Source organism: Pholis gunnellus (genome assembly GCF_910591455.1).
Source record: "Pholis gunnellus genome assembly, chromosome: 10".
Classification (NCBI taxonomy): domain Eukaryota; kingdom Metazoa; phylum Chordata; class Actinopteri; order Perciformes; family Pholidae; genus Pholis; species Pholis gunnellus.
In genome coordinates, this window is record NC_136537.1 from 3,867,886 (window position 1) to 3,895,551 (window position 27,666).

At 42.8% G+C, this 27,666-nt stretch overlaps 1 protein-coding gene across 1 annotated transcript; it reads right to left on the reverse strand.

The window, feature by feature from the left end:
- Positions 1 to 564: 564 nt before the first annotated feature.
- Positions 565 to 26,946, reverse strand: myot (myotilin). The gene is made up of 18 exons (XM_079167258.1): positions 26,804 to 26,946; positions 15,560 to 15,607; positions 15,100 to 15,286; positions 14,842 to 14,904; positions 14,449 to 14,587; positions 14,194 to 14,217; positions 13,508 to 13,627; positions 13,216 to 13,396; positions 8,225 to 8,435; positions 7,018 to 8,096; positions 6,305 to 6,455; positions 5,993 to 6,094; positions 5,390 to 5,427; positions 4,860 to 4,998; positions 4,554 to 4,761; positions 4,230 to 4,395; positions 3,730 to 3,863; positions 565 to 2,356 (listed from the first exon to the last, which is right to left on the reverse strand). The coding sequence occupies exons 2-18, from the start codon at positions 15,565 to 15,567 to the stop codon at positions 2,220 to 2,222; spliced, it is 3,087 nt and encodes a 1,028-aa protein (XP_079023384.1). The 5' UTR covers positions 15,568 to 15,607; positions 26,804 to 26,946; the 3' UTR covers positions 565 to 2,219.
- Positions 26,947 to 27,666: the final 720 nt, after the last annotated feature.

Here is a 27,666-nt window from a genome sequence, read left to right on the forward strand (position 1 = left end):
GTATATTTTGTCAAAAAATGTTATAGCATAGTATGTCATTAAAAAAGTAAAAATACATTTAAATTAATCTGAAAATTCATAGTAAAGTTTCAGCGCTGAGTGTTTTAGAGCGGGAAGAGCTAACGTTACAGGTCCAGGTGGGAAAAAGAAGATTTTAGTTTTATCCAAAAGAGAAAGTTTTATTTTGATCAAACCTCACGCTGCATATCATTAGACTATTTTACGTAATGAACTAAATCGGTAAAGGACTAAGACTGCTGTGGGGTTAAACTGTGCTCTAACACACTTAGGAGAGAGAACGATAGACAGAGAGATAAACGTGTGAGACGCACCACAGCTTCTGCTGATACATTCATTAGCAGCTCTGTGCATTCCTTCAGTCACGTGAGCTTTAAGTCATTTTACTGCTGCAGGAGAAGCGGCTGCATGGAGGAAGGGCTCCCTCTTGTGGCAGAACGTTACAGAACAGCTGTAGTACCACATGAAGCATCTCTTGAGTACTGATCCGGGACCTGCTTCATCTTCCAGGGAAAACAAAAAGTAAAAGAGAACAGGAGGCAAAGCCAGGGTCACATGACTTTATTCCTCATTCATTACTTTACATTACAGTCATTTAGCAGACGCTTATCCAGAGATATGCAGAACTTACACAACAAACAATACTTGGAGAGAACACACACACACTACTACCTGCTTTTTAAAACCGCAACAGAAACGTCTAACCGTGTTTGATCCAAACACCATGAACCTTTAGTTCTGAGTGAAAGTACATATTTTGACCTCATCTTAAGGGATTCCTGCCAATGAGCACACTGACTTGTGGCCAGATTATCTCTGCATGTGCTCAAATGGAAGTTTTTTTCTTTTGAGATCAGGTGTTGTGTTCAGTCTTTAGAGGCTGCGTCTCATTAATGGGACACACTTCTGGTTGCAGCCTTTTTGCAGGCCAAGAGAGGGGCGGCGATAACTAATAACTTCAGTTCATTCACGTACGCTGTATATTAGAAAGCAACCCTAAAAACACACACATTAGACTGAATTCATTCCACAGCAGAGGATCAGAGCAGCGATTGACAATCTGTGCTCTCTTCGGTTAGCGGAGCTCTACGGACACACATCCTCAGAAGCAGCAGCAGCAGCTGTCACTCAGGGACAGGAACACCAACTCAGCGTCATTCAGACAGAGGGTGGGGGGGGGCTGGAGGAGACCATCATCAGGGTTAAAGTGCAGCGCTAGATGTTTGCAGTGTTGCACTGTGGGTACTAGTGATGCGCGGGTGTGCCCACCCGACATGTTATGAGAGTCGATCTGCAGAAATGTACATGAAAACCGCCAAATGTATGCATCACAGTAGCACAATCGTCAGGTCTGAGACAAGGGGACTTGAGGAGTGTGTGTGTGTGTGTTTGAGAGAGTTTTTAATAATTTAACGCTGCTTTGTCACTCTTTGACCCGTGACAAGTTTAGCCCGAAACCCGCCCGACCCGCGGGTTGTGGGTCGACCCGCTCATCACTAGTTGGTACTGTACTCAGGTTGCTTCCTGTTTTTCTCGTACTAAATGACCGTGTGCTGTCGTCAGTGTTCCGTGGGGGAATCAGAGGGGTTTTGCGTTGCAGTCCTGTAGTTGGCCGCTGGGATAAACCTGTCAGCGGGTCTGACTGTGCCCCACCGTGTCCAGGTCTAGGAATAAATCCATGACCTAGAGGCTTTAGCTGAGAGCAGAACAGACAGGCTTACAGGCATGGACCAAACATCAGCTCTGCAGCCGTTAACAACACACAGACAGGCACAGTGGAGACAAACAGCAGCAGTGTGGAGACATTAGTCTGAGCAGCTACTGAGTGCTGCTCATGGCGAGGGTTGTTTCCTCAACACGTAAACATCTAACGGGTTCTTTTGAGCAAAATCAAACTTTTTATAACAAAAAAAAAGAACAAATACCATATCGTAGTGGATGTTGAAGGGTTTCCCTTTAAATGAGAAAGAAACGTTAAATAAAACTGATGTTTATAGTACAATAACAGAGCCACAGTGTTGGGAACCTGACCTTTGGCCTCACAAGTGGTCTGCGTCCTGGTCTGCTGCGATCTGAACCAAAGCATGATTAGTACCAAACCTGCCCTCCAGATGACAGCAGATGCAGCTTTATGTGAGCTTTGTGAGATGTGCCCCCGTTATCTGAGGATGTGACTGGGTTGAGGTGGGGGGGGGGGGGGTCTACAGCTCCTCGCTCTCATACAGAGGGGCGGTGTGCCGGGCGGGGCTCTCCGCGGTCGGGGCGGGCACGTGGCTCAGAGAGGACAGCAGCTTCAACGTCTTGGAGCCGGGGGGCGCCGTCTTCATGGCTGCGCGAGCTGCAGGGCCCGAGAAGAGTGGGGGGGGTCAGTTCAAATGTGTTTTATTATTCTATAAATTATTCATCAATGACACATGGACACATCTCTGACAGCAAACACTTTGAAACGTGAAGTTATTAACAACAATATTATCATTTTATCCCAGTATGACCTGTTTGCAATGTCATTTAAACGCAAAGCCTAATATTATTTTACATTCAGAACCAATTGAAAACTTGAGGTGCAAATCTAAAGTTTTAAATCTAGGAGATTACTTATCTGTAAGAAACAATATACAACTGGCTTTCTGATGTTATAAGTACATAAGATGCTGGAGAGTGAAGCTGTAATGGGGGGACAAATCCTTTGATATTATATTTATATTAATAATAAGGAATAACACCACTGGTGTCACCCACGGCAGCGACCGCTCCTACTGGTGGAACACTGGCTCATCATTCCATTCATGCCAGCTGTCTGAAAATAGCTCTTCTGCCCGGCTCCCCACAGCCCGGGACAGCCACATATGGAACCAGCACCCGCTAGAGCTCCACGGCCTCCACACAGAGAGCAGTGAAGTCCTCTGGAGAGTCATGCTTCATAGTTCTACTGTATGGCTGTCACTGCAAGTCATGTACACAATTAACTAAGACTTCTAATGTCAATGACACAAACCACAACAGGCACGTTAACATTAAAATGAGCTCAGTCAGCTTTTCTTCCTGCAAATATTCACCAAATAGAAAGAGATGAAAGGATCGTTTGTGGCGTTCCTTCTGCTCAATTACTGCTGTGTGTGGCTGTGCAGACAGCTGTTATAAAAGGAAACGTATCCGATGTGTCCAGCTTCTTGAGCTGATCACAATGACTTCACCATCATATTTTGTCTATATCACCTGTACTTATACATCCAAACAATAAAGTGCCATTTGTTTTCACTCATTTTGACTCTGCAGGTGCTTGAGGGAAGTTATTACACCAACTACAAGTCCTTAGTGATCCCGTTAAAGACGGGAGTAACTGGATGAAGTCCTGGTTCAGATGTGGTGGTCTGCTTGCTGAGGCGCACAGTCCAGCTCAGGTAGTTTGTGTGTCCTCTCACTCCGCTCCCTGTCCACACAGCAGCTGGCGTGTCATGTGATCGAGCAGACACCTGATAGCTGTGGTGTACTTTCCTCCGGTGAGCTCTCTCATCAGTGGATGCTGCAGTATTCTTGAGGAAAGCTCCGTGCGTTCATCAGGTTTCCACTCGATCACATGACACAACATTGGTTTGCAGGCTGCGGCGCTGGATTCACTGTAGCGTGGAGCGTGGAGCGTCCTCCATATGCTGTCTGATTCTACTTTCCTGCGCTACCATGGTAACCGGATAACACACACGCTTCACTTACTGCCGACATCCAGCCTGGCGTTGCATGTGGACATGCCGGCTTCATTGATGGCGGATAGAGTGTACCAACCGGCATCGGACTTCATCAGCCTCTCCAGCAGCAAGCACTGGCGGCCTGAACCGTCCTGATACAGACTGTGGAGACACAAAGAGGTAGTAGCACGTGGTGGATACAGTGGCCTGATGCAGGCTGAGCATGCAGACAACAAAAGCACAAATAAACAATAATATGAGAAATGGGGAGGCAGCAGAAACAAGTTGTGAACACTAACGTTATCTTTTTATGTCGATATTGGAACAGTTGCTTATTTACACATGGAGCAACGTTCATTTGGAGTTCTGATCTGATGAATGCAGGTCTAACATTCACTCTCTTTTGGTCTCTACCCAGGGAGATATCTGCCTCTTTAGCTGCTCCGCTATGTTTACACCGGCTAGTAGCAGACTGTGTCTGCCTGTCAGCTGGTGCTGGGCAGGTAGTGAGCAGGTTTTTTGAAGTACCTCATTCTGTTGGGATCGATGCGCAACATCTCTTTATCTTTCTTCCAGTAGAGCTGCGGGGGAGGGGAAGCGTCCACTTTGCACTCTAACCGCACCGTGTCCCCCTCTAGAGCTCTGGAATTCGACATCTTCTGGATGAAGGTGGGAGGACGGAGAGCCTCCTGGGCTGCAGAGAGGAGGATGCACAGCACAGGGGTTCAAGTCTCTCAAAGCACAGCTGGCATAGATTAGTAACTCATCCCGCTCATTACTAAGTTACACTTTGATGATGAAATTCTATGAAAGAAAAACAGCAGTTCCAGCCTAAATAGAGACACTTTTTACCTAACACATCCAGCCTCAAGGTAAATTTGCTCTCCCCTGCTCGGTTCCTGGCCACACACTCATAGACGCCGGCGTGGTGCACTGTGACGATCTCTATGAGGAACGAGTGCATCCCTTTTTCACACACCAACATCTTATGGAAGTCGTCTGGACGGATGGCTTTACCGTCCAGGTACCAGCACACGTCTGGTGTGGGGAGGCCTCCGACCTGGATTGAGAACACGACCGCACCATCATTTGCATTGGTTCTTTCAGGTATTAGTGATGCTAATATGAGCTTGTTATGATACAGGCTTGAGTGTTCACCTTGAAGTCGATCCTACAGAAGCGCCCCTCCTCTACCGTGAGGTCTGCAGGGATCAGCATGAAGCGAGGAGCGTAACATTTCTCCTGGATAGCTGAGCCCTCGTTTCCCCTCTCATCTGTCCCCGTGTGGCGCCTCCCCCTGCAGGGAGAGGGAGAACATCTAACCAACCTCACCTCGCTCTCAGTGACAACCAGTGAGGGAACAGGTTGCCTGTGTGTGAGAGCTGTCTCTGTCCTCTGACAGTTTATATCCCTCCTGACAGACAACTAGTAATATTCATAGCACAACACAAGGTGGCGATGAGGTAAGAATACAGTATTAAAAATAAAACATGTTGCTGTGATGTAAGCTGCAAAGTATCATACATGACTGTACAGAGCACACTCACAAGCGTCAATACTCATGAGCTGGACAAATGACTAACATAGTGCATAATGCACTTCTTTTTTTTACAGATGGATGAATAAATAGTGCTGGATTGGAGTCAAATGTTATGAGCAACATTTATACACAAGTTATATTTATTTACCAGAGTCCACCTGTGTGTCTTCCTTCTGGTGAATCTGGCTGCAACAGAAAACACACTCATATAAGCAGAGGTACTCACAGCTTTGACCTATGAAAAGCAAACGATTCTAGTCTGGCAAAATGTGTGTGTGTGTGTGTGTGTGTGTGTGTGTGTGTGTGTGTTCTGACACAATAGTCCTGTTGCCACCAGTGAAAGGGGCTCCTTCTCAGAAAGCAGGCAAGAAATAGCAGCTGACAAATCTGTGTGTGTGTGTGTGTGTGTGTACATGCATGTTATTGTGTGTTTGTGTTGTGTGTGTGCAAGACAGAGAATAGATGGTGCAAAGCCCTGTGAGCGACACAATCCTGCACACACACACACACAGACTCAAAATGACCAGAGAGCCATCGGGAGGCCCTGAGAGGGAGGCGGGCTCCCTGTGCAGCCATTCAAACCCAAGTGAGTGTAATAATGTGTGGTCTTTACTTAACAGCTAAGTGAAAGCTAATGGGCTTTGGACCAGAGCCAACATAAGTGCAGCACAGTCGGCGCTGCAACACACATCAGTACAACGCGCTGTGATCATGAAGTCCACTCACTAGGAGAAGACGGCTGTGGTCGTACCTGGTCGGGTTGGGAGTCTGACAGACTGTCCTGGTCCAACATGTCGTTGGCGTTGTCTGGACCCAGCAGCCTGCGAGCCATGCGCTCCTCGTAGGACAGTTTCTGTTTGAAAATCAAGCTGGATTCTGTTAAACTGTCATCTTTCTCACACATACATTGCATGCTGTAGTTTGTTTTGGTAAACTATTTGAACTATGTCTTTTTTTACATTACAAAGGCACACACTGCTCGTGTGTGTGTTGGTGGGAGGAATGTTAGTGTTTATTCTTGCCCTTCCAAAACAGTCTGCAGGACACACACACACACACACACCTGGCTGTTTCTCCTCCTGGCCTCCTTTGAGCGCAGCTTCTTCTCCAGATCCTGGATGAGGGCGTCTTTGGAGCCCTGGATGTCTTCGTCTGTAGAGCGAGAGGAAGATGGCCGAGGAGCTACAGACTTCTTCAGAATGGGTTTGGGAAGGCTGAGGGTGGAGAGAGACAAAGGAGGGAGAAACAGAAGTTAGATAGATCAAAATAAGGAAGTAAAGATACAGACTTGTATCCAGCCCTTCTGGAAATAAGCCCTTGTCCGTAGCTGCCCAGTATAAACCTGCAATGAGCTGTACCGGTTGATGAAAGAAAGCGTGAACATCTGGGTAAACTTTTGCTACTAAATGCATTTAATACAGAGATTGCAAAAAACTGATGGCCACGCTTGCTTCTTGCTTTTATATAACTGATTCCGTCAAATAACACCACTGCTGTTTTATTATGAATAACACATGTAATTATTTTCTGTACACTAAATACTAGAGGAAATGTTTCTCACAGTGTGAGATATGTCAGTGAGCAACAACATTGATTTTGATGCATATATTTGCCATTAACAGTCTGAGTTTATTTTATAATCGGAGCTGATGTTCCAAAAAAATAAAATAAAAACACTTTATAAAAGCCCCAAATGTCCCACTGACACATAACTGGAGAGACTCCCCAGATTTGTTTTAAATTGTGGATGCCAAATTGCCGTATACTTTGACTCACATGCTTGGCGCCGCCTTGTAGCTGGCGGGCAAGGAGACCACAGCAGGAGGTACTCTGCTCTGACCGTTGGGAGAGGTGGGCTGTTGCAGAGAGGAGGAGGGGGAGAGAGGGGAGAATGGGGAGAGAGGGGAGCGAGGGGAGCAAGGGAGGGACGGTGACACTGGGAGAGGCTGCTGGGCCCCCAAGGGGAGGAGAGGGCTGCAGGGCGCGGGTGGGAAAGGGGAGGGGGGGGGGGGGAGGGAGAGGTGGGGATGGTTGGAGTTGGGAGACAGCTTGGAGGAGGAAAAAGGGGAGAAGGCGGATGGGGAGGGCAGCACCGAGCAGAGGTAGGCAGCGGGCGCCGACATGGAGTCCTGATTGGCCGGCAGGGTGGCGCTGCCGAGGCCGGTGGCACTGGGGATGCTGGGGGTGAGGGTGATGGTGGAGCGCACGGTGGTGCGGGGGAGAGAGGCTGAGGAGGCCGGGATGATGGGGGCAGAGGGACTCAGCATGGGGGCAGTGAAGGACTGAGGAGGCGCAGAGGAGGAGGCCGGGGTGGAAATGGGAGAGCTGAGACTTGAAGAGGAGGGGGAGGACTTGCCCATGCCGTTGGCGTGGGTCTGGGTCTGGCTCTGGCTCTGGACCTGGGCCTGGGCCTGGGCCTGGGCCTGGGCCTGGATCTGGGTCTGGGCCTGGGTCTGGATCTGGGTCTGGGCCTGGGTCTGGGCAACAGACTGGGTCTGGCTCTGACTGATGCTTAGGGACTGAAACTGCGCCTGGGTCTGTGACAAGGACTTGGACACTGACTGAGTCTGAGAGAAAGACTGACTTTGCGTGGACGTCATTTTAGCTTGACTCTGTGTCTCTGTGACGTTCAAACTGCTTTGGGACTGGCCAAGGTTCTGCTGGGAGTGGTTCTGGTTCTCCTGGGACTCCTTCAGAACGCTGTCGTAGCTGGGGGCCTGAAAGGCCGGCTGCGATTGGATGAAATGCCGCGGTCGCTCATAGTTGAAGGCGCTGGGGGGGAAGACGCTGGGAGTGAAGGTCGGCAGGTCGGACAGGTTCATGTTAGGGCCTCCTGGCTGGGAGGACTGGGAGGGCTGGGAAGAAGAAGACACGCACATTCACAAAAACTGAATGAAAGTGGAATTCTACCATTTCTGATGAAGACAGGACATTAAGTAATGAAGCTACTTAACACGACACATTGCGTAAGACATGTTCTTACAGTGAAGCTGAGTTTGAATGGGGTGAACAGCTTGGGCGTTTGGGCTTTCTCCTTGACCTGGGTCGGTGGTGGTGGAGGTGGAGGGCTGGGCGTATAGGCTCGGATGGGGACCCCTGGTGACCTTTGGCCCCCTGAGCTCGGGGCGCGCTCCTCCTCGCTGCGACCAAAGGGCTCTTCAGAGGAGTGGTCGGCCGGCTGAGGCTCTGGATAACTGACAGAAGCAGACATGGAAGTAAAGATTTGGATTTATTCCTAAAAACTACCGGCTCTGGGATGAGCAACAGAGAGAGCGCAGCGAACCTGAGAGTCCTTTAAGGGTGAACTGATTGAGGAGTGGGGGGGGAGGACATAAAGAAGCAATTCTATGTCTTAAGTGTGCCCATTGTAACTATGCTGACTCCTCCCAGGCTTGCGACCTTGGCCTGGATGAAGGTTACGTTCTTGGCAGTCTGGTCAAGAACTCTACTAGCAAAGGGCTTTGGGCTGGAGGTGGAATATAGTAGTGATGGTATAAGGTTTGTCTCTGTGTGCTTATGACATGGTAAACACACACTGAGGACATGATCTAGATCGACTACATTGAGATGCAGGGTCGTCTCACAAATAGAGTCAAGTTACATAGCTTCAGCAGGATTACTTTTAGGAACTCTAACCAACAGGAGTTCCTGTACGTTGTTTTTCTGCGTTTCTCCTGGTCCCCTGAGGGCACAGGACAGCATCAGCTGACCCAGAGTCTGACAGAAATACACGGTGAAATCCTGACGGGTGGTTTCTCAATGTGTGTGGTGGGAAGTGGCCTTCGTGGAAGGACACATGTTAGATCAAGCTGTCCACTAGATAACAGTTTGGATTCTATTCTATGCTAATAATGAGCAAAGTGTGGCCAAAGTCTCCTTCAAGGGTTCATGACTGATTTATACTTTTTGAGATGGAGAGATTATGTTGGCTGATTTTTTTTTTACGTAAATAATTTTTTTGATGAGAATCTCTTAAATTTGGTTCATAATGAAATGTGACGTTTAACAGCTAAATACTGCACTGCTCCTCAGGGAACACACCATGTACTAGCACCCGGCTCTACACTACCTGAGACACATTTATAGTATTCTGAAAGCAAAGTCATCGTTACTTATCATATAGCCCAAAGATGACGCAATGAATCAGAATGAGACATTTCATAGCAGACAGCACAGGTCCAGGAGCCCATCATAGTGATCCCGGCTCATGGAGGTGTCACACCTGAATGTGATGCACCAGCGACTTATGTTATCAATCACAGTCAATGTGAGTCAATCTGACATACACAGAAACCACAGTGTGTTGTACTTACTGTTCTTTAAATACTACTATGATAATCATAATACATTGTATTTGTATAGAGCTTTAAAGGTACTCTACATGGTAAAACAGAAACAATAGAAGCTAGTACAATACAAACAAGGGAGAGAGAGATGACACTCTAAATGACATATAGGTGAGTTTTAAGTGACGGAGAACGTCTGAGGTGTTGGGGGAGAGAGTTCCAGAGGGAGGGGGCAGCAATGGAGAAGGCCCAACCCCCCCCCCCCCCCCCCCCCCCCCCCCCAGGCCCGATGCTAGGACAGAGGTCCTGGGGGGGGTTGGGTAAGGAGGCTGGTGTCAGTGGTTGGGTGTGTGTCGCTGCAGGAGGTCTAAAGGTATGAAGGGGCCAGGTTATGAAGAGCTTTGTGTGTGATGAGGAGAATCTGGAACTGGATTCTTTGCTGTAAGGGGAACCAGAGGAGGTTCTGAAGGACTGGGGTGATGTGGTCTCTGGAGTGGGAGAGCAGACTGTGTGTGTGTGTGTGTGTGTGTGTGTGTGTGTGTGTGTGTGTGTGTGTGTGTGATATTTAGTATGGTGATGGTATACAGTATGTGTATTTGTGTTTGTATGATTAAGTGGGCAAATCTATATTGGTCTCGGAATTCGGACATCAGCTGGCAGGTGCAGATGCTTTACTGGTGACCCAATCCTTTTAAAACACACACACACACACACAAGATCTGCATGGCATTGTGGGTAGGAGAATGCTAAGCTGCCCTAAGTCCTCTGTATGACCGGCGAAAAACAGGAGGGACAACAACGTGAATACTGAAACAGAATCTGGTGAAACGCTGTAGTGAGATACGGTCGAGAGATGGAATACATAACTCTCACCAAAAGACAGATTGAGATTGTATACAAGTTAAGCATCTGACTGTTAGACCGTTACAGAACAGCACCCAACAAGGTGAGACAAATACAAACAGCAACAATATATGGATTTAGATTTTGGATATCATAATATCATAATATGGCATACGTGTTGTAGTTTCCTTTTTTTAAAGGCTGATGTCATTTAAAGTGTCTGTTAGCATTATTTGACTTTACCTACTTAGTCATTGTATCCACGTTCTTATGATCGTTGAATAGAAATGTCTTTCTGTAAATATTTTGTGAGAGCACCAGTTGTCATCCCTAGAATATCAATCAAAAATATCACGATAGTTGATTTTCTCCTTGCTGCCCAGCCCTAAATGTCTCCAACAAACTGATCAATCAGGTTGAATCACTGCTTTACGACCAACATGCCATACAAAATGCCTCCAAGAAAGTTTGTTTTCACAGCTGACATAATCTTCAAACGACAACGATAACTCGTCAACGACTTCTCGTCAGACATCATTATTTTTGGGGCAAACCAACAGCGTCACACTACAGACAATCTTCATGTGTAATAATCACGTCGATACAACAGAGAAGCTGGAAGCGACCTTAAAGGTCTGAGTTGTGCTGAACGGAGGAAGGACACCGACGTCATGTGTGCTCTCCACATGAGATCACCAACACTCTCCTGTCGCCCCATCAAACACTCACTGGTCACCATTAAAGACACACTCGCTGAATCAATCAGCAATGACACAAAAAGCTCAAGAGATAAAGGATGACCTAATATTCACGATCGTCCGTGGTGTTTTGCATGTGCTGTGATATGAATGCACTTTGGGTGGGATAGTTTTGAATATCGTATCCAGTGTTTTCCAACAAGCTGATCATTTATTTGTGGTGCAATATTAAAAAACTGCAAAAAATAACATTGTATTCCAAAGCTAGTGTCTGATTATACGCCTGCACGTGAATGCAATTCAATTTGTTTTTGTATAGCCCAAAATCACAAATTCTCCTCAGAGGGCTTTACCATCTGAACACATCCTCTGACCTTTGACCCTCACATCAGAACAGGAAAAACTCCCCCAAAAAACCCTTTAACCGGAGAAAAGAGGGAGAGGCAGAGGAGGATCCCTCTATCAGGATGAAGTGTGATAGATGCCATGTGGACAGAATGAACATGACATAGTTACAACACATTACATGCATTATTCATAATGCACCATTCTGTTTTCAGTATTTCATTACACTAAATAGAAAAAGAGAACCACTAGCTACAGTATGTGCTGTCTGCCATACTGCAAACACAACCACAGCACAATAAAGACCGGAAGCAGCTCCACAACATCCCACAGAGAGAGAGTGAATATCATATTTCAGCTGTAACGTTACGTTACATTACATGTATCAGTAACGTTACCAACAGGCGTCGAGTGTGCTGCCGCTTGATATAAAAAACACCCTCGTAAACCTGGTTTCTTTTGACAGATAAACGTGTTGAATAAAAACGAGGAGGACTACCGTCAGACAGTCACTGTCCCGTTAGCTTCATTAGGACGCCGGCTGGTCGAGATGACACAAAGCCCCAGAATAGACTGAAGTCCACTTCGCTAGAGCTCTAAACATAGTTCGACCTTTTCAGGAGGACACAACTAACGTATTACTTTTCCATGATATAAACAAGTCAGACAAGTTAGCTTGTTCAAACACTAACGTTAATGTAGAACTACACTCCAGAGGTATTACAAACTACAGAAGTCCCCGGCAGGTTGGACCGGGACGACATCTTCTTACCTTGTTTCTGCACGTTCAGAAGTGGCTCAACAAAGCGCACTTTCCCCGCGTGAGGAGGAATCCCAGCACCGGGTTGAGAGTAGGAGGCTGGATTATAACAGGTGACACCGCGCGCTCACGAAGCAGAGAGACGACAGGGTCGCGCGGGTCCCGCCGACTGGTTAACTGTTTTCCAAAAGTTCAGACTCGTCATCACAAGTTCACTGCATGTGTGAGCTCAGTGGTTCAGTACACACACACAGCTGCTCTCTGACCAACACGTCTGTTTAAAATATGTTTTCCTTTTTATTATTTCATTTAGTTTGACATCAATTTGTATTTGTACAGCCCTTCTCAAAAGCTGCATGTATTGTCCTCATTAATACGCCAAATCAATATAGTGTACTAATTATTATTGTTACGGTCTCACTTGCTCCTATTTAGTATTTCTCGTGAAAGAAAGAAAAGCAGAAAGAAAGAAAGAAGGGTGAACTTGAAAACTGTCTTCTTCTTCAATTTTAGAATGATACAACAGCGACCTCGTCTGGATTTAAAGAAGAACTGCAACCGTTTTTACATCATTTCTTGGAAACGTGTGCTCCTGAACACGCTACACTGACACTACATTGTAACAAAAAAAAGTGTGTGAATGAATGAATACATAAATACACGTATAAGTCTGTTCCATAAACTGAAATGATACTTTGTGTTTCCTATAGACACAATACAATTGACCATCATTTGCAGTAATGACAAGACTGACTGCAAGTAACTATTAATAATAAGGTCAAGGGTCAGAGGTCATTCCAGCATGTGGGGAATGAGTGCAGGTAAAATAAAGGATTGTTTTTTTACTCCACAATACGACAATTGTAGAGCACGGTGGAGCACCACATGCACACTATCACACATAAGCATTAGCGCCACAAAAGAAGCAGCACATTATTGGTATTAAAATAACGGTTTGTGCATAAACACTGGGGTCAGTGAATAGTGTTCACAGACTGATTGACGTGTGTGTTCTACGTGTGTGTGTGTACCATCTACTCACTCTGCTACAGGCATGTTATCTTCTACAGGGCTGTCGGGCCACTCAGGAGGGGGGAGGGTCATGGAGTCGGGCAGCTCAGACGGAAAGTCCATGTCCTGTTGGAACGCTGCCTCCTCTTCCTGCCGGAGAGAAACCGCTTCCTGCTGACCAGCGGCCTCCACCTCCAGCTGCTCCTCCAGGTCTGCATGACGGGGTGCAGAGCAAGAGATGACTCACTCTAAAAGCTGATCATTTCTATTGTTGTACACAGTTCAACAGGTGAGCTAAGTGCTGTATGAATGAGCCATCTGACCATTGTAAACTTCCAGGAGCGCTGAGCAGGAGACTGTGCCGAAGGAGTTGAGAGCCACGCATTGAAACAGGCCGGAGTCTTCTGGATAGGCCTCCGTGATCACCAGGGTGCACAGCTCCTCTGCAGCCGGGCGACACCACAACATGAATGTCGTTTTTTTTAATAATTAAATGAAAAGTGCACACAGGATGAAAGCTGCAAGTCAAGTGCTCAAACTCATTAACTAATGCATGTTGTTTGTTGAATGTTTGCTTCTAGAGCCAGAGAGGACACATCAAAATCAGAATTATCTCTCGATGAATAAAGAGAATGCAATATTTACCAATGATTGTTTTGTCTCTTATTCCGTGATACACTTACGGAATTGTACATGACTGCACGATAATTTAAGTTAAAGCTGTTTTCACTTTGTTCCTTCTGGCTTCCACACAGAGTTCTCAACATACAGTCCAGTTATGAAGGATATGTGTTTGGGGAAATGTTTGGTATATTCTACATGACATGATGTGGTTGGATTCATTCAGCTAACCCCCCCCCCCCAACCCCCTGATGGCAATTGTTCATTCCCCTGATCACAGGCATGGCCTTAGTCTGGACATGAGTTGTGAGCTGTTCAACCAGAGATCATGTTTTCACAAAGGATCACAATTTCCTTTATAACAATTATTGAACAACCAATACTCTACCTGGCACCGATGCAGAGCTGGCCTCTGAGAAAACAAGAAGAGAGAAAAGTCATTTCTTTTTTAAGTGAACTCTTCCCCATCGATATAAATACGTCTGAAATGAATCACGCTTTACTTTCATCCTATAACATTGGCGCATATAGAGTCAGTTGTCATATAATGCTGAAGTTACAGCTTCAAAAAAGACTTTTGATTCGGTTATTGGAGCTAAAATCCCGTCCAAGTCATGTGACCCCCCCCCAGCCCAGTGCTCACTCTGGAGTATCCTGAAATCGTCTGAGTCCAGCACTTGCTGGTCCTCTCTGTACCAAATGACCTGCAGGGGGGGGGTTCCCCTCAGCCTGCACTCCAGGACCACCAGCTGACCCTTCACCGTGGACACATCATGGAGGTACTGGCAGAGGAGACACGGAGAGAGGATAGAGATAGAGGATGTGATCAGTCATCTTTCATGTATATGTCATACCAACATTCTCTTTATACTAGTTTACAGACATGAGACTTTCTATCGTCATATATACAATAAAACGATGTTTGGTAACTTTCAGTGACCAGCAGCAACAGAGAACAAGACAAAAACAAGATATATATAATAAATAATAAAGTGCATTAGCATTGTATGTGCATGTAGATTAAAGTGTGTTTCACCTTGACAAAAGTAGGGGCCACTCCAGTCCCTGAGTGCTGTTGATTGTAGATGGGACTCTGAGTCTGGAAATGGAAAACAATACATTTAATTCAACTTGTGTAACAATCATTTCATTCATTTGCCGATTTGTTAAAGTGTAACGCAACACAAAAACACACGTTTTGAATCAGCTAACATGCATGTTGAGCCACTGTTTCATCTACAAGTTTAGTCCATCCATTAAAACGAGGCGGTTCATTTGAGCTGGATGCAGTTACCCTCTGAGGGCTGACACACAGAGGCTGCACCAGGCTGGAGTGTCTCTGGGCCAGGATGGTGGAGGAGGTGGAGGAGGTGGAGGAGGAGCTGGAGGGGCAGGAGGGGAGCCCTCGAGAGGAGGACGCAGAGGAGGAAGAGGAGATGGTCAGGGACATGCTGCTGGTCTTCTTCTGCACCCTCTGGACGCTGCGCAGTCACACATCGGCACATGATACACATCAGCAGCGGACAGGAAACCATCATATCTGCTCATGCTTTCTGCTTTCTGCACTTCACGTTGTATCTCTTAGATATGTGGCTGGTTATTCTAACATATATATATATATATATATGCTATTGAAACTATACATAACATACTGGAAATTACTTTTAAATTGAACCAGTCTGCCATTGTGTGTGTGTGTGTGTGTGTGTGTGTGTGTGTGTGTGTGTGTGTGTGTGTGTGTGTGTGTAACTCACTGAGCCATGTTTCAGGCGTTCCAGGAGGAGTGACGGAGGTTGTTCTCTCTACAAAGACAGAAGCAGAGAGACAGACATGTTACTCTCTCTCCTCCCCTCAGCTTTCATCACAGTGTTGTGGAAACCTGTGCTTGCTACCGACACCTGGGTGTGAATACATGTAGCTATATCAATATGAAGTAGGGTCTGGAGGGCATGCAGGGTCAGCTAAATCCCTCCTCGGATAGTCAAAGTGTTGTTTTGCTTTTGTAACCACAGAGGTGTTGGGACATAGCAGCTGCATGGTGCAGCAGGTAGACCCTGACGAAGAGCATACAGTAGCTTAAGTGGTAAAGCAGTCCAGTACAACACCAGACAGCAGCCTGACATCTATGGATTCAACCACAGAGTTACGTCATCACCCTTCTGAAACGTAAACACATTTTAAGGTTCACAAAGGTCTGATTTATTGCAGTGTTTACAGAGTGGAGAAAGGAAAGGATGTTTTGGAAGAACATACATTATAACAAAAAAGGAGAAGAATTCAAATAATTGAATTGAATTGAATCTGTCAATTGCAGGAGGTAAACTCTTGATTGTGCGATTGTTGGTCCCAGTAGGGAAGCACTCACAGAAAGCTAATGCTACGTTCATTTCAGCAAGTTTCTGAGTGCTTGAGAGCCCACAGATCAGGGAATATGAGAGGTTATTATTGTGCACTTATGTGATTATTAGAGGAGAGAACAGCTCTAATTTAGGGTTTCTTTGCAGAATAATAATTTCTCCACAAAACAACAACTTATGTGCATGCATAAATATGCAATATACAAGCCTGCACTATGCTCGCTGAGATGCTAATCTCTATCCTATTGCCGTTACACATATTGTTGCCAAAATGCTAATGTGAAAACTTTATACAGTGCGTGTTTGTAGATTTGATGGTTAACACTAAACTAAAAGAACTAGATAAGACTTTATCTCTGTGTTCTGTAGCCATCTAACAAAGGTCCTGCAAAATCTGAAGCCTGCAAAATCCCAGTTGACTCTTTCTGTATCTGTCCATCATTAAAATGAATGCAGCGCTAACAATATTCACCAAATCCTGCTGTCACCACAGTCTGCTCCTTCAGACGTGTTGCAAACCTCAGCGGAGCAGATATAGTGCAAGAAAAAAAAGAAGCTTTCTATTCTGTGGGAAATCCCTGTGGGAGCAACACCATTCAGACAGATGGTCCACAGGGAACACCAGGTGGTCCGTTTCATTTGATTCTGTCATTATGTATATAACACCAAATATTCATAAGACACAAAGTGAAAGAAAATGAAAAGATTCACAGATTCAATCCAAAACGGACATATGAAGACAAAACATAGACAATTCAATTAAATAAATCAAATCATGAATAGCATGCACAAGGTACAAGACACAGGTTAGAAACACCGTAAGTTTATTCTTCTGTGGTACTTCTGATTTGACTTTTCAGCTTAAGACTGATATCTGCAATTACACAATGTGTTACCTGAGTGAAGAAGAGTATATATGATGATATATATATATATAAGATATATAAGACTATATATGATGCGATATATATATATATATATGTGCATGTATACTGCCCAACCCAGATGTGCGCTATAACACAAATGCGCACACACACTCACACACACAAACACACACGCGCACACACACACGGAATGTGGCAGTTATATCACCTTTCAGGTCAGGAGGGGGAGTGAACCATTGAGATGTAAATGTGGAATGTGTGGTGATGACCCCTCCTATCCACTAGGGGGTAAACGCTAAATGGTGAATGGATTTGTATCGCAACCACTCAAAGCTGCCCCAAAACTGCCCATCAGGACGACCCGCTCTGCCTCTGAGCCGCGGCCTTTCCCTGGCGGCTCTCGGTCTCGCAGGAAGTTGATCGTCAGCTGACAAACCTGAGGCGTGGTTCTGGTGTGGTTCTGGCTATAGAAGCTCACGACTTTAACATGGGCCTCTCTTCATTGGCTGACACTTGGCTGCTGTTTTGGTTTTGTGTGTTTCAGATATTTTCACACACATTACTAATTATTGACTTTCCACATTTGTTCTGTGCTTTTGATGTACTTCGTAAGTAAATGTGCTTATTTGTTACTTTTGTCTGGTCTCGAGGTCTTGAGCCTGCCTGTAACATATGGCCTCTCGTCCAAGATCCCAACCCATTGTCTGACAACCTAAGAGATCCGCTGCTCTTAAATGCTTAGGACGGGGTTAAATGCAGAGGTCAAATGTCATGTACGTATATGACAAATCATGGTTTAACTTGGTTTAGCAACAGTATGAGCGATTGCAGCTAATGGTTCATTTCACACCCATAACACCCCCACATATCCCAGCCTGCACGCAGCCCTCTGGGGCTCTGCCCGGGGCCCAGAGAAGGAGCTGACAGAGGAGGCACAGGTTCAGGTTTCCAGGCTAAATTAAACTCCGCCACCTCCTGAGCACAGCAGAGTCTCTCTGACCTGAGATAAATCTGCGTCCACATTAAACAAGACACACACAGACAAGTAGCGGAGGGTAAGCCTCTCCTTCACACCAGGTCTTTAACCTCCTTCATTTGAATTGTCCCTCTCTGTCTGTCTGTCTGTCAGTTATACACTATAAAGGGATCGCACACTGACATCCACTGTCTAAACCGGAGCATCACAGCTTAAGAAGAAAGAGCCGCAGCATGTGGACGTCCACTTTTCCCCTCAGATAATCACTCCCAGCAGGCGCGCACCTCGGTGGAAGCCTCCTGTTGACGAGACAACAGCTGCAGCTGAAGCCCTCGTATCAACTGTCTCTCCGTTACATAACCAAAGGATTTATAGCCGCGGCACCAAGCTGCAGTCACACATCAACTCTGATATGTTGCAGGGCGAGCAGGATGGAGACATGTAGGAAGTGGAGGACAGGTCCAACCACGAGCACACACTGTTCAGAATGTAAAGCCAAGGTGCAATACATGTTGTAATTAAAGGGATACTATGCAATTTGATATTGCATATCTATAAAGTAGGGGATATCCTGACTGTTAGTCAGCGGCCACTTCGCATACCGATCAGAACCAGCAGCTATTCAGCTGATGGGCCATGACCGTTTACACAATAACTAAATGAACTTAATCAAACACTAATTATAATATAACTCACTCCCTGCTCAGAATAATCTCTCCTTGGCACCCTGCTTTCTTTTAACGGAGCTAACAGCTAACAGCTAACGAAGGTTGCATTGACTTGCACTGTAACGCCTTCCAGCTCTTATTAGTACAAACTTGTATTGAGTGAAGTTCACTTATAACACTATCATGATGTGTTCAAATGTATTCTCGTAAAATGTAAAAAAAAAAATACATATTAGAGAGAATTTCATTACCTGGTAAACTTACAAATACTGTCTCTAAGCCGCTTATAATATATAGTTGGAATTACCAATGTCAATATTTTAAATCAAAGCAAATATTTAAATATAAATATGATAATTTATTTCCTGATCATTGGACGGGGGTTTTGGTCAGTTCAGAGGTGGACGATATTGGCTGAACCAGATCTGTCATTAAAAGACCAGTATTAGTACCAATACATCCACACCGTAATACATCAGTACAAGCCCACTCTGCATCTGTGGAGGGACTGAATGAAGTGTACTACGGTCCCTGACTGACCCAATAAACTCCCCCAGTGACCTTGAGTCATGTGTTCATCCCTAATGTAAGAAACACATTGTACAAACAGACTGACGCCACAAATAGCTCCTAACTATTGTGGGTTTATATTTGCCTGGATGTTACAATATAATCTATAATTGACTCATTTTAGACTTGGGATGAAATGAGTGTGACCGTTGTGCTGTTTTCCATTTAGACGAGTCAGAAATGGAAAAATGTCGTTTTAATTGACTTCAGTTTTCGTTCCTAATATTCGATCTGCCTGTAAAGGTGGATAACGATAACCCAACAAACTGCAGTTTTCGGCTGGTGTTTTTAACCAGGTATCCTCCCGAGACGGTGTTCATCATCTCACATATTCTGCTACAAAGGCTGCACTTTCTCTGACATTCGGAGCTGCATATCACTGCCACCGGTTCTCACCAGACGAGAGAGAGAGAGTGAGATGTTCAGTGTGAGTCACGATGGGGAACTTCGTCATTCAGTTTCCTCGATGCACGGTAAAGTGTTCACAATCTGGCAGTATATGTGGGTAGAAAGATAGAGGAAAACACTGCAAGGTGACTCACGTGTCAGCTGTTGCCATGGAAATATCCTCTTGGCTGCATCATTTTTGGCTTGTGCATTGGACTCTATACTAACAGTCAAATGGATTCCCTGTATTTCCAAATCTACACATTACAACACAACACATGCACTGTACTTCTTAATTCAGATGTCTGCTTTGTTATTATTCATTACAGAACTGTTGACTTCTACTGACAGATTTCAGGGGGAAAAAGGGAGGATACCAACACTAACGCCTACCCACAATCCACCTTGTTAAATTGAAACAAACCACCCATGGGTAATTCTAGCCCTCCAGCCCCGAGCAGCTCTCGGCTGTGGACAGAGCAGCGGCATATTCCAGCGCCGGAGCGGGATGAGTGTGGAGATGGAGCAGTGAGCAATCATTACGTAAGTCTGTGGGCTCTTCTTTGATTGACAGGGCATCAAAATCTATGGAACAATAAAATCTGATTCTGCAGCAGGGCTTGCATCCAGTGTCCAGTCGACAACAGTCGAAAGCATAAGAACAACAACATAAATATGCATATAAATAAACATATAATAGTAAAACTGCTGTGCACCCTTCATGCATGCATGTACATCACTATGAATAAACACAGTACACAACTGTTTTTAAACCTCAAATGAAACTCTTTGTAACCATTAAACCAGACGGAATAAATTGCCCCCGAATCGTTGTCGTGATAAAAACAGTGTTTTTTATGTAGACTTGGAAAATTGACATTTTGAGCATAGGGCAGCAAATCATTATATTTATGCAACTTCCTAATCATTTTAGTTTCCTGCAAAGAATTCTGTAATTTAGTACGAGTTATAGGTAAAGTCGGGATTTCCCTACAATAAAAATAGTTTCAAGTAAATATTCATTCATTCTCAATCTGTGATTGTAATCTTAATTCTCCATATACTGTAGGTCTAATCGCACACTCAATGACATGTTTAAAGTTTTTACACGTGACCTGATGTGCACTGAAAGAATCTCTGGGTGGCACTAAATTGGAATAATATATACAACATATATATATATACACAATATATACGTATATACTCTGTCCTAAATCAACGCTATTCCGGCAAGACCAATTTTCAGAGGGGACCGTTTGGGATTAATGTAAACTTTAATTTCTATGAACTTTATTTCAATCATCATATACGTACATGACATTTGACCTCAGCCTTTAACCCATCTAGGGTGTGAAGTTTAAAGTAACAGAAATGACATAAAAACTCCTCCAACAACACCCAAAGTGTACTGCTCTGCTAGCGGCTCTGTCAGGCTGTATCATGGACTGAATATAAGGGTCTGTGCTGAGGCATAGAAGTAATTTGAACTAAATGCTAACGTGTAAATGACAATGACAACATGCTGATGTGTATCGTTTTCATCATCTTCGTGTCGAATGTCAGCAGACTAACCATTGCTCAGCAGCTCTCAGCTGATGATGATGGGAGTTCCATTAGTTTTGCAGGTATTTGGCCATAAACCAAAGAATTGTAGGAATTAAAACTTTTATCTCATGATGCGTTAGATGAATGGGATCAACAAAATCCTGACGGTTAACCGTCTGGAAACCATGACTCTCTGTACAAGATTGTTGTCCATTGATGTTAACATACTTGATTGGATATGTTCAAACTTTGACCTGTTGGCGGCACCTTCACCGTACAGGCCCCACTTTGAGGTTCACATTTCTCGACTATTGTGTATCTCGCCTACAGCAGCTTTCAGTTTTAGTTCAAAATGTGATTTCAAAAGGTTCACTGGGATTGGAATTTATTTAGAATTTTTCTCATTTGCATTATTCTGAAAAAAGCTCCTCACCCTCTACCTCCATCTCTCCAATTCTTCTAACTCAACTTGTCTGCTAGCGGGACCGATTTAGCCCGGACGGGATCAGCTGATCTCTCTGTCGACCAACCACGGCTCAGCGGCTGAACACTGCGTCACACAGGCATGCCAGGCTCGCCCACCATCCACCACCCACCACCACCACCACCCACTCAGCTGTGGCTGGGATGTCTTGTGTTGCCTCACCCTGCTGGCTATATGACACACTTTTTCCCTTCTACCCTTTAAACTCCCAAACGGATGTAACAGATTGACGGAGGGGGGACACATATCGACACATATAAATACATATAGATACATATCGACACATATAAATACATATAGATACATATCGACACATATAAATACATATAGATACATATCGACACATATAAATACATATAGATACATATCGACACATATAAATACATATAGATACATATCGACACATATAAATACATATAGATACATATCGACACATATAAATACATATAGATACATATCGACACATATAAATACATATAGATACATATAGACACATATAAATACATATAGATACATATAGACACATATAAATACATATCGACACATATAAATACATATAGATACATATCGACACATATAAATACATATAGATACATATAGACACATATCGATACATATAAATACATATAGATACATATAGACACATATAAATACATATAGATACATATCGACACATATAAATACATATAGATACATATAGACACATATAAATACATATAGATACATATAGACACATATAAATACATATAGATACATATAGACACATATAAATACATATAGATACAAATCAACACATATAAATACATATAGATACATATCGACACATATAAATACATATAGATACATATAGACACATATAAATACATATAGATACATATAGACACATATAAATACATATAGATACATATCGACACATATAAATACATATAGATACATATCGACACATATAAATACATATAGATACATATAGACACATATCGATACGTATAAATACATATAGATACATATCGACACATATAAATACATATAGATACATATCGACACATATCGATACATATAAATACATATAGATACATATAGACACATATCGATACATATAAATACATATAAATACATATAGATACATATAAATACATATAGATACATATAGACACATATAAATACATATAGATACATATAAATACCTATAGATACATATAAATACATATAGATACATACAGATACATATAAATACATATAGATACATATAGATACATATAAATACATATAGATACATATAGACACATATAGACACATATAAATACATATAGATACATATAAATTCCTATAGATACATATAAATACATATAGATACATATCGATATATATAAATACATATAGATACATATAGACACATATCGATACATATAAATACATATAGATACATATAGACACATATCGATACATATAAATACATATAGATACATATAGACACATATCGATACATATAAATACATATAGATACATATAGACACATATCGATACATATAAATACATATAAATACATATAGATACATATCGACACATATAGATACATATAAATACATATAGATACATATAAATACATATAGATACATATTGATACATATAAATACATATAGATACATATAGACACATATCGATACTTATAAATATATATACTGTAGATACATATAGACACATATAGACAAATAAATACATATGTATTTATATGTATCGACACATATCGATACATATAAATACATATAGATACATTTCGACACATATCGATACATATAGATACATATCGACACATATCGATACATATAGATACATATCGACACATATCGATACATATAAATACATATAAATACATATAGATACATATCGACACATATAAATACATATAGATACATTTCGACACATATCGATACATATCGACACATATCGATACATATAAATACATATAAATACATATCGACACATATAAATACATATAGACACATTTCGACACATATAAATACATATAGATACATTTCGACACATATCGATACATATAGATACATATCGACTCATATCGATACATATAAATACATATAGATACATATAGATACATATAGATACATATCGACACATATAAATACATATAGATACATTTCGACACATATAAATACATTTCGACACATATCGATACATATAGATACATATCGACACATATAGATACATGTAAATACATATAGATACATATAGATACATATAAATACATATAGATACATATCGACACATATCGATACATATAAATACATATTGATACATATAGATACATATAAATACATATAGATACACATCGACACATATTGATACATATAGATACATATCGACATATAGATACATATAAATACATATCGACATATCGATACATATCGACACATATAGACACATATAGACACATATAGATACATATAGACACATATCGACACATATAGATACATATAAATACATATAGACACATATCGACACATATAGATACATATAGACACATATCGACACATATAGATACATATAGACACATATCGACACATATAGATACATATAAATACATATAGACACATATCGACACATATAGATACATATAGACACATATCGACACATATAGATACATATAGACACATATCGACACATATAGATACATATAGACACATATCGACACATATAGATACATATAGACACATATTGATACATATAAATACATATAGATACATATCGACACATATAGATACATATAGACAGTGGTGGGCCGTCAGGGCTTGCAAAGCCTTCTCTGCTGGCCTAAACAGAATCACAAAGTTAGAGCTATTTTATAATTTTATAGTTTTTCTTAACTACTGTACACTACATGTATTATAATTTATAAAAATATTTTCCCATTATCTTATTTTCTCATTGCACAGCTACTGTCTTCCTCAGTTGCTCTGCTTCCAGTGCAGCTTGTTTTAAGTAGAGCTTTTATCCAATCAGATTTCACCTCTGTGTCTCTAGGTAAGAAGAGAGGCCCAGGCCTGCAGACTCACAAGTGAATCCATGTGCAGTTTAAGTGAATGGGGACGATATTGTTGATTGTCATAGTCTTCAACCAATCAACCGATCTTTAGTTTGACATGTTGGGCGTATTCTTTGACATGTCAGAGCCTGCTAGCTGGCCTACAAGTACGTCAGCATTAACTTACAGCTCAGTATCAAGGTGCAGCTCTGCAGTAAGGTGCAGCGTGGGCTGTGATTGGTCAGTGGGCGAGCATGTGACTATTGTGAAACGAAACTTAAGGTAGCCAGCAGAGCTTAGTTGGAGTGGTGAGAGTTCAAATTGAAAGATATGGAAGACATTATGACATCTTTAGCATTTTGCTTGGTGTAGATTTTTTCCTTTTTTACCTAGCTTTTGTTTTTTGTGGGATTAAGCTCTTTGTCAACAAAGAAAGGAGGATGGAGTTTGTCTTTAAGTGAACAACATTTGGTAAGTCAACTGCGTTTGTTTTTTACCTCTAATATCTGAATGGCCCTTGAGTGTGTAGCAGAATACGTGTTGTTGCTGCAGTGTTGCTGGATTGATTAGTCATGCTCTGTTGTCATATAAATATATGTGACTGGTTCTTGTGAGTTTGTTGTTGTCATTGTGTTAATTATATTGATTCTGACTATATGCATTGTCCGTTAATTACGAAGCATACCGTCATGCGTTATTGTCCAGACAGTTGAATCTGTTTGGGATATTTTCTTTTACAAAGCAAGAATTATGGTCTGGAGAAATAGGGATTGTGTGGCGATTGCTTTTGCCCTGTTTGAATCAGTAAGGAACAGCTAAACTCTGCGGGGAGAGTGTAGCGTGTGTGCCTTTTCCTGCTAGTTTAGCGTAGCCTCCCAGAACACACGTCTGGTGCGTCTGGTGCGGTGACTCAGCTGTGTTTTTGTTTCGGGTTTTTTTGTTCCGGGTTCAGAGGTCACACAGCCCGTTGTCTCCTACGTGAGCGCAGTCCACCGGAAACATTATTTTTCCCACAATTAAAGCTTCTGCATTTTCCAAATGCACTAGTATTATTCAAACGTATTGTTCGGTTCGTAAGCCTTGTACCGAACGGTTTAATACGAATACGTGTATTGTTACACCGCTAGAAACAAATAACCGTAGCTGTGTGATTAAGCTGTGTGAATAATGAGATTATTAGGAGGTGTTTCAGCTGTAGTAGGACAGCACTGAAGGCCCAGGTATGAAAAGCACGGCCCGCCACTGCATATAGATACATATCGACACATATACATACATATAGATACATATAAATACATATAGATACATATAAATACATAACGACACATGTCGACACATATAGATACATATCGACACATATCGACACATATAAATACATATAGATACACATCTATACAAATACATATGATGGACACATAGATAGATATAGATCTATAGACAGACAGATGGATAGATGTGACAGATAGATAGATAGATAGATAGATAGATAGATAGATAGATAGATAGATAGATAGATAGATAGATAGATAGATAGATAGATAGATAGATAGATAGATAGATAGATAGATAGATAGATCGTGGCATAAGGACACATGACACAGCATATAAATTTAGCTCCAGACAGATCATCCCAGCTGTCCTCTTCTCTCTGACTTCAAACTCATTCACCACATTCAATCCAACACTTGCCCGCAGTATCAATAGCATGCAGTATGAGGAACATGGCCTCTGACCAAGTGAATTACAAAATGTGATCATCTGACTACCAGAGCAGTATCTATCACAACAGAACCATGACACAGAACTTTGCCTCATTGAATTTTTCACCCTTGCCAGAACTTGTTGTTTGTTTGTTCCGGTCCATGTGCAACAAAAAAAAAACAAAGAAACATCTGGTGCATCAACTGGATCAGACAGGTGTCTCCACCCTGCAGTGAAAGGATCTCGGTATGATTGTATCTGACAGTTGTGTCGCAATTCTAGTATGGATCCAACCATGCGTGTAACACTAAAACAGGCCCAGCTGCACCTTCAACACACAGTTCTAACCCAATATGTGGACAACTTAAACAAAATGTTCTCCTGCTTACCTCTCTGGCCTTTTCCCAGCACGCTAAAAAAAACAACAACAAATGTATCGATCCAAAAGGGAAGTGTGAATCATCCAAAAGCTAAAGTGACTGTATGGCTGCCAGTCACGGCCTGGTCGCCGGACGTTCCCTACTCTGGGAGAGCTGACACACACATTTGCACACAAACACACAGACAGGGGCATGTGTGCGTCGAGGGGGGGGTTGGGTTGCGTGGGGGAAACGGGGTTGCAGTGGGGGAATCTGAGGCTGGTGAGAGGAGGGCAGGAGCGGTTCAGTGGGAGGGGTACCAGATTTAGAGCGGAGCGTGGTGTTCGTCAACAGTGACGAAACTCCCTGCAGAGCAGGAGTGAAGCTCAGATCTGCTCCAACCGGTCCTTCCAGAGAGAGGTGATTCGTTGCACGGATCACAAGAATCCGAAAAGAAGAAAAGTGGATTTCAAAAGATGACAATGTGGCTGATATGTGGCAGCTGGAGGCTCAGTGATCCTATCTTAATCCAAGAGTGTGAGACAGGAGACAGGAAACCTGCAGCTGGTGCCAGGGAGTCTTCAGGGGACACGTGAGATGAGACCTTTGGAAATGAGAGATTCAAGAGACCGAAAGAGACTCTCTTTAAAACGCTGCTAAACACAGAGATCCACCAACACAAACAGAATAGTATTTCATTTAGCGCTATGTCCTGCTCATAACTGATGACTGACCCAGATCTCAAGCGAACCCCAATTAAGGCATTAACCAATTTACATATGACAACATATCAGAAACAACTAGAAAAGGCATTACCTGAAATGGAATGGCAAAGCCCTAGAGGTTACTGACCAATACAAATCTATAAACGCATGGGAAGCTGAGAACGTACA